Source organism: Carettochelys insculpta, chromosome 10, assembly GCF_033958435.1.
Source record: "Carettochelys insculpta isolate YL-2023 chromosome 10, ASM3395843v1, whole genome shotgun sequence".
Classification (NCBI taxonomy): domain Eukaryota; kingdom Metazoa; phylum Chordata; order Testudines; family Carettochelyidae; genus Carettochelys; species Carettochelys insculpta.
The window spans coordinates 6462236-6474438 of record NC_134146.1 but is presented as its reverse complement, the minus strand read 5'-3'; the positions used below and the strand labels follow the sequence as shown (position 1 = coordinate 6474438).

At 45.4% G+C, this 12203-nt stretch overlaps 1 protein-coding gene across 3 annotated transcripts in view; it reads right to left on the bottom strand.

Moving 5' to 3' along the window:
- The window catches only part of DGKD (diacylglycerol kinase delta), a 95188-nt gene that overhangs the window by 54372 nt on the left and 28613 nt on the right, over positions 1-12203 (bottom strand). For 2 of the 3 annotated variants that reach the window (XM_075003771.1, XM_075003772.1), the window contains exons 2-3: positions 8544-8654; positions 7309-7389 (exon numbers count right to left, since the gene is read on the bottom strand). In XM_075003771.1, coding sequence (XP_074859872.1) covers positions 7309-7389; positions 8544-8654 — 192 coding nt within the window. Of the gene's footprint in view, positions 1-1992; positions 2524-7308; positions 7390-8543; positions 8655-12203 lie in introns of those variants that run through there. The other variant, XM_075003776.1, reaches the window with a different exon arrangement.

Below are 12203 nucleotides of genomic sequence, written 5' to 3'. Positions count from 1 at the left end.
TCCAAATAGCATCTTCATCTGTTTGAAAAAACACCTACCACATTTTGGAGTGCTCTTGAAATCTAAAGAATCAGAAGGAGGAGGATCACTAATCTCTGCCGTGCAACTTCTTATAGGAACCATTCAGCTCTCTCCTCTTCATCTGAAGCAATGCCACACAAGACATCTCTTAGATGGCTTCTTACTATTGCTGCATCTCCTGTGTGAGCAGACTAACAACCAGGTCTAGCAAAAGACCAGATTAAAAAAACCCAGTAACCCTAGACAAGAAAAGGATTTTTAAAAGATTCTTTTCACAGGCTAGCACTGAGTCAGAAAGCTGTGTTTACCAAGGGCCTGTCTCCAGCTGAAAAAAAACAAACCCATCTACTGAGGATTGGTATGCAAATAAGAAACTGGAGCAAATATAACAGGAACTGGAGCCAGGCAAAAAGCAGTCAGGCTCAAGTTAATTAAAATGAAGACAGCAGTTCCGGTCTGAAGCCCAATTTTTTGTTCTTATAAGGCTTACAGAGAGGAAAGTCTGAAAGCAACTAATACTACTACGGATGAATAAACATATATGACTATCTACAAGTTTTTAAACCGTGCACACATGCAGGAGTGGGAATGACAACTATCCAACCAGCAGCCTGGCTACTCAAAGTGCACTGTGAGCGTATCCTGTTAAGGGAAGATATTTTGACAAGGGAAAGATGGAGAAATTTCTCCCTCTGTTGGAGGGACTATGCAGCTGGTACCTTTCCAATTCCCATCCTCCCAGGCCCCAACACCCCCTGGACTTACACTATCTGTGTGCAGAGTGGTGAGAACAGAGGCAATCTTCTTCCCTTTTAAGTTTGGTAGCTTCCTGAAGCATGTGGCTGTGTAGATTAAGGAGTATGCACTGGAGTATGGAAACTCTCCTTCCCTGCTCTGTGCCCTTCTCCTCACTGCCTTGAAGAGTCAACTCACAACCTGAAGCATAATGCCCTGAGCTTGTCTGTGTGCCAAGGAGAGTCTCCTCCCACATACAACAAGACTGGTTATTCCCAGGAGCATATTATCATGGGAAGGACTGAAGCAGAATCTGACATCTTGGGGAGTCCAGGGAAGTGGCAGACCACATGCACTTCTACATGCAACTGTATCCTGACATACGCACATCAGACCCTGGTCTCCAGGGCTGAGTCTGACTTCCTGCAAAGAGCTTGCAACAGAAGTTCCTATATTCCTTCTCCTGATTAAAACCAAGTAACATGTTCCTCCCTGGTGCTTATGTTTCGAACCAGCACAAGTAACCTTTGATCCTGGTTCCTCTTGTTCCACCAGGGCTTTCCAGACAGCTAACGAGCCAACAAACGGCCAACAGACTCCCAGCCTGATAGCTAGCTGCCAAAGTTCTGAGTAGTCCTTCATTCAAGGGCGAGCTTCTTCAGCAAAAACACTACACCAGCTACTCTCCAGGGCACAGGGCAGGTTACTCTGGGACAGACACATTCACTTGCTGGGGAAAATGTCCATTTCCATCCCACTTCAACAGGATGGTGTTGTCATCTTACTTGCCTGATGAAGTAGCAAGAAGATGGTAATAAGAGGCAAAGGTCACTCTTTCACCTGCTTGCAAGAGGAATGGCTGGAGAACGACAATGTCCTATGTACCCTCCCCGCACACGAAATGACAACACATTCTCTCTCGTAAGTGTAAGCAATTCCACACACCTCTTCCCAAATCTGCAGCAACCTGTCCCTTTTCCACCATGTTAACCAGAGAAGATGAGAGTACTCTACTGGAGCAAGATATTTCTCTAACCCAAGTCACCATGCCTCTTCTCGCCCTGAAACCTTGGTTCAGGAGCCTCCTCACCTATGCAACAGGATGTAATTCCAACTGCACTAGAGGCAACAACTCACTTTTGCACACTCATTCCAGTTCTGTATCACTTTTACATACACATCAGCACAGAAAAGTATCATTCACTTTAAAAGCCAGAGAGCCTGAGGTACACTTACTCCAAAGTACCTGCATTCCTGGCAGGCTGATGTCCACAAGCAGGTGCTGGCTTTGTTGATGTCCAGTTCAGAAAACCCAGTTCAGTTTTCTGATCCGAAAGCTGAAGGCCCACAGTCAATCCTTTCCTTAGCTAGAGGGTCCTGACCATGTCTTCTCCATCTCAGAACAAACAAGATTGCTTGTCTGACCCAAAACTAATAAGATTATTCCTCTCTGCAGCCACTCTCTTGAAGCTCTCTTCCACTCTCCACGAGCTGATTAGCTGTCTGCTTAAGGAGGAGCTGGGACAGATTTGCTTCTGCTGGCAGGGAAGCCAGGAGGCAGGCACTGAGTGTAATAATATGCTGTTTCCTGTCTATGCCAGAACGGAGAGGTACATCCTAGTGTAGAGGGGTGGAGAGGGGTTTACAGATGTTCAAGCTCCACCTCTTCAACAAAACAGACTTTAACAGCAGAGAAGGGGTCACGAGTAGGGTTATTGGCAGCCGGGCTGCATCTGTTCATCAGCTCCAAACAGCAGCTTTCAGGACAGTATCAATACAGGGGAATCAAATCATACACTGCCTGTCACAACTAGCATCTGGGAACTTTCTCCGGGACAATCACTAGGCTCTGAGTAATCTGAGATGATTAGTTGATGTTGAAATCTGCATTAAGGTCACTAGAAGCAGAAGTTGGGTGAAAGTCCAGATGGATCCTGGAGAAGAATGTCTGCGAGAAACAAATGGAAAATGAGTTCCAGAGCTACAAGCTGGAAGTGACACGGGATTTGTGGCTGAAAAGTTCCAATGACTCATCTAGTCCATCCTCTGTTATGGCAGGTACATTTTACTCTTCAGGAAGTACATAAAAGATTTTTTTTTTTTAATTTCAGCCTGGGCTCTCCTTTAAAATCACGTGTTAACTGCCACAGCCAAATCTGGAATTGGAGTTGCTCCTGAACAGGCATCTCAATTCCCATCTCCAGCTCAAACTTGGGAGACGTAAACAAAAGAAATCTTAATAAGATAATAAACTAACCAAAATCACAAGTCCATCCTTTTCTTGCAGTACATCCCTTTTAGCTACAGGTACATAGCACAGAAATTAGCCGTCAGATATCACCGATGTCATACAAAAAGACTTATCAGAGCCTCTAACATTAAAATTTCATTCCTCTATTTATACAAGAGATCACCCTATTGGCCTTGTGATGGTACCACACACTGATTCTACCTGCATCATATTTCTAACCATCATCCCTGCCTCAGCTAATCCCAATCCATTCACACAAGCACTCTCTGTTCATGTAAAATGGTACATTTGGGGAGAGGCAACCACACTCAGCATTTAAAAACACCTCCCCTTCTTTGGCCCATTTCCCCGATTACGTGCTTCCCAACTTTATTTGGCCACAGAGCCCTTTTAAATTCAAAGGAATTTTGTGGAACCCCAGTCCCAGGCTCTACCCCCTTTGGCCCCCAAACCTGCCCCCCAAATCTCCAGGCTTAATCCCTCTCAACCCCAAACCACTCCCCACATCCCCAGAATTAACCTATTTCAGATGATGAGCTCCATGTGCTGCTCCTCCACAGCCACCACCTCCCTGCCGCTGCTTCCCCTAGCCTCCCCCTCAGCAGGGCTGTGCAGCTCCAGCAGGGGCAGACTTGGCTGCCCCTTCCCTCAGCTCTCCTGCAGACTCAGCACTTCCTTAACCTGCAGCGCAGGTGGCTCCCTACCCTGCTGCCACTGAAATAATGGAATTAAATGTAATTGGTTTAATGGCTGAATCCCTCTGCAGCCCTGTCAGACACTAAACTGATTACATTTAGCTCCATTATTTCAGCGGCGGCAGTGTCCAGAGTCTCAAGTGACTCCTTAAAGAGCTTCAGATTGCTCACTCCTGACCACAGAACCCGTAATTTCACTCCGGGGAACCCTGGGGTTCCACAGACCCCCCGATGGGGAAACTCTGCCCTGATTTATGGGTGCTAAAACCAAATCAAGCCACTTTCCTCCCAAAACGGAACCAGGATCTGTTGTGCAAGTCATTTTAGGGCTTCTCCAGTTAGTTTGCACTGAGCTGGGATGTAAATCTACACCAGACTAGCCTGCCATGGACTGACTGTCCTTGTGGAGACTGCTGCAGTGCATTAACAGCTCATTACTTCACTTTGATCTAGTCCCATTTCAAAGATGACTAGAGCAAAACAAATGGTAAGATCGAAGCAAATGTGACAGCAGGGTCCACCTAGACTGTGTGTTACAAGCTAGTACCAGGTAGCTTCACATCCCAACTTGCTGTAAATTAAATGTTGGTGTAAACAAAGCCTCTAACCGTTAGGTACTTATACCTGCCTGATGTCTCCTGACCCTGTGGCTTCTCTTCATACCACGTATCACTCCTTCCGCTTCCTCTACTCTTTTCTTTGTTTCCCTTCCTCCTAGGGTTCTGCACCTTCTTTTCTCATAACCTCTTCCCCAACTTCTCCGCCTATTCCAGTCACTCATAAAATCTTCTTACCCAGTGTTTTTTGCAATCTCCTCCCTGCTTGCCTTCTCCTTCATGCTTCCTCCTATCAGAGGGGGGGTTCATGCAGCTCTTACACAGTTGATTCACACTCTTTAGTCCTCTACTGTCCCACTCTTTGTAAGACAAGAAGAAGAGGGTGCTGAGCTCTGGCCAGATGTAAGGTCATTCTGCCCAAATCGAGGAAGATGGCAAGCTTTTGAGTGTTCAGGGTAGGTGACATGGCCAGTAGATTTAGGCGCAGAGGCAATGCTAACCGGGAGTTGGACCCATCACTTGAACTAAGTCAACTGTCAGTCTGAACCTGAAGTACAGCATTTGCCCCTTCGGCAGCACAGCTCTTTAGACATAGAAGCAGCTTTTCTCACAGAAGGGCCAGGCTTTGCTATGTCAGAAATCCAAACTTTCCAGTCAAGAAATTGAGAACATGAAGACAAATTGAACCTCTGAAATGCAAGGCCAACTGCTTTTGTCACACAGCACTAGATGATTCACATCTCAGATCCAAACCAATACTTGTTAGTTATACTCTTTGCTTTGAAAAACTAGGAAAAAGTTCTCTCCTTGGTGCACTTTAAAAACGGATCAAAACACACTGCATTTGGGAGGGAAGCGAGCTGGGAAGATGCAGAAGGGAAATCAGAGAGCACTCACTAAGAGACTGGAGAAAATTGTAGGGCTCTGAGGAATCCAAAGCAGTGACTACAGTCATGTGGCAGACCAAACAGTACAAGAACTACTCAACCTTTTGATTAGCAGAGGAGTTTTTATAGCTCAGGGTAGACCACAACCAAATCCATGTAAGTACCTTGATAGATAGAACAGTCAAAAAGTCACAGAGGCCAGTTGTTTTCCTACCTGAGCAGCCACGATACACGAGTCAGAGAGACTGAGTGCCATTTGCAGTTTCCTGAGAACAAACTAATTCTCCTGTACTCTCAGTCTCTAGAAAAGACAGGAGAATAGCATGGCCTGGTGCCACTGTCCTGGAAGTGATTCCTTCTGCACAGCTGTGCTCAGATGCAGCAAGTGGTGTAAGCAATATGATGATTCCCCTGCCACCTCACAACATAGGTTGAACCTTTCTAGTCCAGCACACTTTGGTCTGACAACATTCATAATCCGGCATGATTTTAGTGAGCCACATGTCCACTTATCGTGGGCGTGGCCAACTTTCCTGTGGTCCCATAAAGTTTGTTTCCAGCCACCAGTCCAGGATGTCTGTGTTTTGTACTGTCATTTAGCTCTAAATGTCTTCTAAGAGCCCAGTAAGCAGTGAAAGTGTTGGTAATGCTGCTAGACAATATCAATATCCCATGGTTTGGCACATTCTCTGGTTCAGCTCCCGTCAGGTCCCAAGGGTGCCGGAGCAGAGGTTCAACCTGTACATCCATTGTCTCTGGCAGAAATGAGAGATACCCTCAACTACTATAATTAATACAGTAACACTGGTAACACTTCCACAGTGCCTGCATTACATGAACTCTAACATATTGTAAATAATCCTCGCTAGTGCTTACCTGTAATATTATTCTGATTAATAAATGGGGAAGCTGGGACAGGCACTGGGTCTTCTCATGACCATAGAGAGAATATGCATCAGTACTTGGAACAGAACTCAAGGGTTACTTATTCCCTATCCTGTATAGAAATCACTGGACCCCAGAGAGTAGCATAGGGTACTCGCTCTCAAACTCAGCAAGGCCATCTCCTAACCTTTGAGTACCAGACTAGAAGATGCCTTCTATGAGAAAATACTGGAATGTGAACAGATTCTAGAGTTTATGCTGTAGCCACTTTGTCCAGATCCAGTTGACCAAAGGGCTACAACAGGGAAAAGGCCAGGATCTTGCCGGGCTGACCATGCAACGTGGAATTTGGAGCTACTCCTTGTGAAAAGCAGGAATACAAAAGTCAATTTTAGGAGCCCAAAAGTCGATGGAATGAACCCTATAGCGGGGCTGATTCCTTACAAATTCAACCTCAGTCACCTAAATTTGCACTATCTCATAGTACGGACCAAGCTTTCTGTAGAACTAGCCCCAGTTCTGCAACCTTATCATAACTCTCTCTAGTTATCCTCTCCTCCCACTATACACATCAATATGCAGTTCTAGTTCTTCCTCTCCAGGGGAATTTATAGCTACAATTTGTAATTTTGCCATGATACATGTAGCAATTCACAGCTCTCAGGCCAGAAAGGACCACTGTATTCATTTAATTCAACCCCCTGTAAAGTACACGACACAGATGTTCACCCATAATTCCTGCCACAGAGGGAATTATGCTATCCTGCTTTATAAATGAGCAGTATTAGAGAGGTTCAGTAAACTTGGATTTAACAAGAATATTTCTTTAAAGGCATGGATTAAACTACATACACAGTAATTCAAAATAGCTCATGTATGGATAAGGATGACTTACAATTGCTGTGGGGAACATACATTTGTATCTCTTGACTTTTCTGCACAAAAATATAGTCATTGTGTTGCAGACCTCATACACTTGCATTAAACAAAAACATTCCATTTTGTGTATCACAACACAGAAACCACTGGAGCTCTCAGCAGGTAATAATGGAATCTCTCTGCCACAAACAAAGCATGTACCACCTTCTCCCCTGTTCTTATTACTTGGCTGATACAGCAGCTCTCTCTTCACGGCTGAACAACAATGTTAATTTCCCCTGTGAGGGGACCATGAATGGAGCTGAGAGATTTTCAAGCCCAGAAGAATCTATAGATTTAGAAAGTCAGGAGAAGTCAGAGGAATGGAGGGAAAATGGAACTAGTCTGATGAATCTTACCGTGAAACTGTTGTTGACATTCTTGGTGCTGGATTCTGCCACACTGGCATCTGTCAGATCAACTTCATCAAAAATTATCGACTGGGGAAGGAGAAAAAAAGAACAGAACAGTGAATCAAGTATGTAAGAAATATCCCCAGTGGGATTCCTGTATAACTGTCACCCCCATACCCTCCAGCATGGATCTGTGTTGAAAGAAACTGGGGCTGACAATATGAAATGGAACTCATAATAACAGCTCTAGGAATGCCCTTTCCTTGCCCCTGTAAATGATTAAGGATCACTTTTACAGAATAGCTATCTTTTCTTGTTGTTGCTATTGTGACGAAATGGGGTTTGTGGGGATTTTATTTCCCCTGGGTATGTTGCATGTGTTTCCCACTATCCTGCAGTAACACCATGTGAATGCGTCAGTTTCCCTAGGCACAGCCTCAGTGCATAGCTGGAGATGGCAGTTTCAGTGTGATGACTTCTCATACGTAGGCAATGGCCTTTCATGCCATTTGTAACCTAGGCAACCAGGTGACACCCTTTCCTCGGAAAACAGGAGAAAGAACTGGGCAGCTAGGGATTTGGACAGTCTCTGCTGACTTGAGAGGGAGGAAAGAGGACCAGGCCCTCAGTTTGGGGACTCCCTCGAGGCCCCCCTCTCCTCAAGATGGATTGTACTGATAGCTCTGGTTACTGTGCCGACAAGTCTGTTCTACACTGTGTCCCTGTCTCTTAATACACCTACCTACTGAATGAGAGTCACATCTGACTGCAGACAGGGTGCAGGCCCTGGTGACTCTCATACTCCATGGCACTGTAAATTCAGTTCTTATGAAAGGATCAAGATTAACAGCCGCAAAGAGTTGCTATGGTCAGTCAAAGGTAAATGCCAAATTGGGTGAGGTACTTCTACTGAACCAACTTCTGTCACAGAGAGACAAGCTCTCAAGCTTAAAAATGGCAAATTCTAGACTTTTCAGCACTTCCCTTCATGAACATTTCTCTCTCCTACTTCAGTTCCTACTGCATTTGAACACAGTCCCAGCTATAGAGGATGGAGAGGTACGTCTGGCACACAGCACCACTGAGGGATCTCCATGAACCCACTGAGGAAATGAAGCCTTGTTGTGATAAAGCCTACTGACACATACCTTGAAGGTCACTCTCTCCCCTGGATTGAGGACCCACTGCTTACATATCTCCATTATCCCAACAGCCCAGTGTTTCCCCACTTAGCACCTCACCTTGGCCGTTTTTGCATAATAGAGCGTTCGTCCTCGCAATTTGAAATATCGCCTCTTCCAGCGCTGGAATGAGCTGGTCTGTTTCATCAACATCCCCTCCTTTATGACAGTCTAGAAGCCAAGAAAATATAGAATGAAATTTTATTTACATCCAACCTTTTAAGTCTCTCCAATACACATCACAAAAGGATTACTCAGATTAATACCAATATTGTTAGCACCCCCTGCTGGAAACACTTCACAAATTATCAGTGTTTTGGACTGTGACAGAACATGTAACACATTGGAGCAGCATTCCAGTCTTGACACTATGATATTGTTATGATTTCACAAGGGCAAAGATCTTAGCTCTGAGTGATCTTCTCTGGGTGTAATTGTGATGCAGAATATGGAACAACCAGACTCACTAAGATCACATGCCAGCCACGATCAATAGGAACTATGATCTTAGAGTGACGATGAAAGAACACACACACACACACACACACTTTGCTACGCCACCTGTCCATTCCTGCCATGTGAGGCCATCAGCATGTAACTAGCACAGGAGATAATCCGCCAGCACACAAGAGTGAAGAGAGAAGCAAGAGTAAGGGAGGAAAAAGTCTCCAGCTTCAGCATTTGGCACTTTTCAGATATTCTTGGCACTGCCTCAGTGCTCTCTGGCTGGCTGCCATTTCCCAGGGCTGAAGTGCCAAAACTGTCTACGCACACTGAGCTGAGATTTTTTTCATTGCTCCATTGCTAGAATGACACACAAGCATAGACACACCCCACACACTCATTCACATACTATGCATTTGAAGGCTCCATAGATATATTTAGTCCGCATTCATTTAATCTCACATCCACAAATACATCTGTTACTCCAGCAGAGGGGAGATTCTGGATACCAAGAGCTGCATTAAAATAACCTCCGGGATCTATCTTTAAAATAGAAAAAAGCAAAAAATTCAGTGCTAAGATTTCAACTCTCTCTTACTGGCTGTGCACATACACAGTCAGTGGGGCAGAACGGCATCAGCCAAAGTGCGGGGTCTGAATGCTCCAGGACATTTCCTTCTCTAAGAGAAACATAGCTCCCAGAAACCCAAACCTGTCCATGACATAACAACCAATTAAGAGACAAAGAACAAAGGTTTAGGTAACCTGCAGGACAAGTTTTCTCTAACTGCAGACTAAGAAAATGACACACTTTTAACATACTAGACATCTCAATGAAACACAAGCTTTAAACAGCGTCAGGTCAACTGAGGAGTACAGATAAGATACAAAAAAACTCACCCTCACTGCCTAGTCAATGACAAGCTACCACACAGATACGAGATCCCTCCAAGAGCTGTAGGGTCTGAGGCCAGGGATATATTCCTGAATTATTCCAAGAAGTGGATGCTTTTTAATGTGCATAATCTGCTATGTAAAGATGTAATGTGGGCCCTCGCTTTCTGAAACAGATGCAAATTTTAACATGGCCTGCAAACTGCGCCTTTGCCAAACACCACCACATTTCCCTCAATAAGCCCTTGAAAACAGATGCTGAATACAAGAAACATCAGTATGACCCAGTTCACCATCCATAGCATTGATCAAGCTAACTTCAAATGAGACAGTGATAAAGGTGTGGGTGCCAGCACACTGCTCTCCATACTCTCAGTGAAAACTCAATGGGACTGGAGTGGGCTCCTCCTTTTGTCCAACCTTGCCACTGTGCTCTCCTCAGTAGTGCCATTCTGCTCACCTCACTGAGGGAGACAAGAGTGGTTTCTTGTCAACCAGCTCATCAGTCCCTCCCTCTAATCTGTGTTTCAGCTTGAAGGGGTATCTCGAACACTAAGCTCATCTACATCCCCACCCAGCCTTTTACCACCACAGCACTCCCACATCGAGTGAGTGACTTTACAGGCAAGCAGAACTGCTCTCTGCCACAGGCCCACTCTCTAGTACCTCCAACTCAGGAGAGTCTAGCTTGTCGACCCAAGTACTCCTGCAAGGCGGAGGCCTGGCCACTAGTGTTCTTCTCACTCTAAACAGACTCAGCTACCAGCAAGATACTCGCTGATTCCCTGTCAGTGCCGAATCTGGATCCAGCCAGCAAGACCAGAATTGGTTTTTTTTTAGCACTAAAAGTAATCAAAGAGTGTAAAAGTAAAGGGAAAGCTCCAACTGATAACGAAGATCTCCCCCACCATCCCCCCACCTTTTTGTCCCAGCACCAAGAGCCCTATAAAGGGCACTGAAAGGCATTCTTGGAAATCCGTTTTGCACAGCTCACAGTGACATGTATGCCAGAGGAATACACACATGGCAGTCTGAGTGCCACTGTGCCTTACCAGCTCACTATGCTGCAGAGAAGTTTACAAAGAAAGAGGTGATGCTGTGCAGTGCCCTGTAGAAAATGTGTTCAGTTAATGACCCTGCTCTGACCCCTCTGTTCCCAGAGAGACTGGAAATCCCTGGGAGAGCAAGTACCTAGCACCACTCACACACTTAGATGATTAGGAGGAAGGGTGGTCTAGTGGGTAGGGTGACAAGTATCAGAGGGGTAGCTGAGTTAGTCTGTATCTTCAAGAACAACTAGTCCTGCGGCACCTTATAGACTAACAGATGTTTTGGAGCATAAGCTTTTGTGGGCAAAGAGAGACCCAGACATAATCTGCTCCACCACAGCTCCCTCTCCAAGCCTGGGCAAATCACTTAAGTCTCTCTGTTCCCCACATGTGCAATGAAGATAACAGAGCTGCCCTGCCCCAGCAGGGTGTTGTGAGGATAAATACGTTAAGGGGGTACAGTGCTCAGATACAAGGGGCCTTATAGATACCTAAGATAGACAGATAAGGGGACAACATCTGACAAACTTTGACAAAAGTCCTCGGCAGTCCTTCTTGGTTAGAAGTATGGAGGGTGGATGGTAAGGATGATACATGCATGGAAAGGTAGTGGCAGGGGAGAGGATCTTGGGATTCTGACAGAAACAAGGAATAATTGCTCCCATTCCTTGGGGGTGGGGGAAGGATGTGTGATGACAAAACAGATACCAAACAATGCCAGGCTCTGAGTCTGGTTTCTGGATATCGTCTAAAGGAACCATAGAAGCAAATCCCTGATTTCAGCATCAGCGCTGAAGCAGGAGGCAGGCTTAAAGGATGCTAATAGATAGCAGAATGCAGCAAGTGGCTACTTCAAGGTCCTTTTCCCACACTCCTTATTCTAAGACACCTGCTTTGGGAGGAGCCACAACCCAACCATTCTCAGGCTCAGCCAGCAGCTTCTGGCTGGCTTGAACCCTCCCCAGCCCACAGTCAAAGTACAAGTTACTATGTAACACAACAGTGTTTCTGCTTTTTCTCACATTCCCTGGTTTGTTCTGCTCAATCCTTCTCCCATGTGTACTGCTGCTCACATCCCATTCCCAGTCTGATCAGGTGCTCCCTCACCTCCACACGCGTCACTCACCTCCGCAAGAAACGTGCATTCTTCCATCTGCTCCTTTAAACCAAGCTCTTTTTAGAAAAAGAAAAAAATACTCTACAGAGTGGTCACCTCACCCCTCCCTTAAGAAGCAGCGTATGTCACTCTGCAATCTCTAAGTACAGAAAACCTCAGCGCTACATAACTCAGACTTGAAAGGTGAGTGAGAACCCCACACAGTTCCCGCTCGCG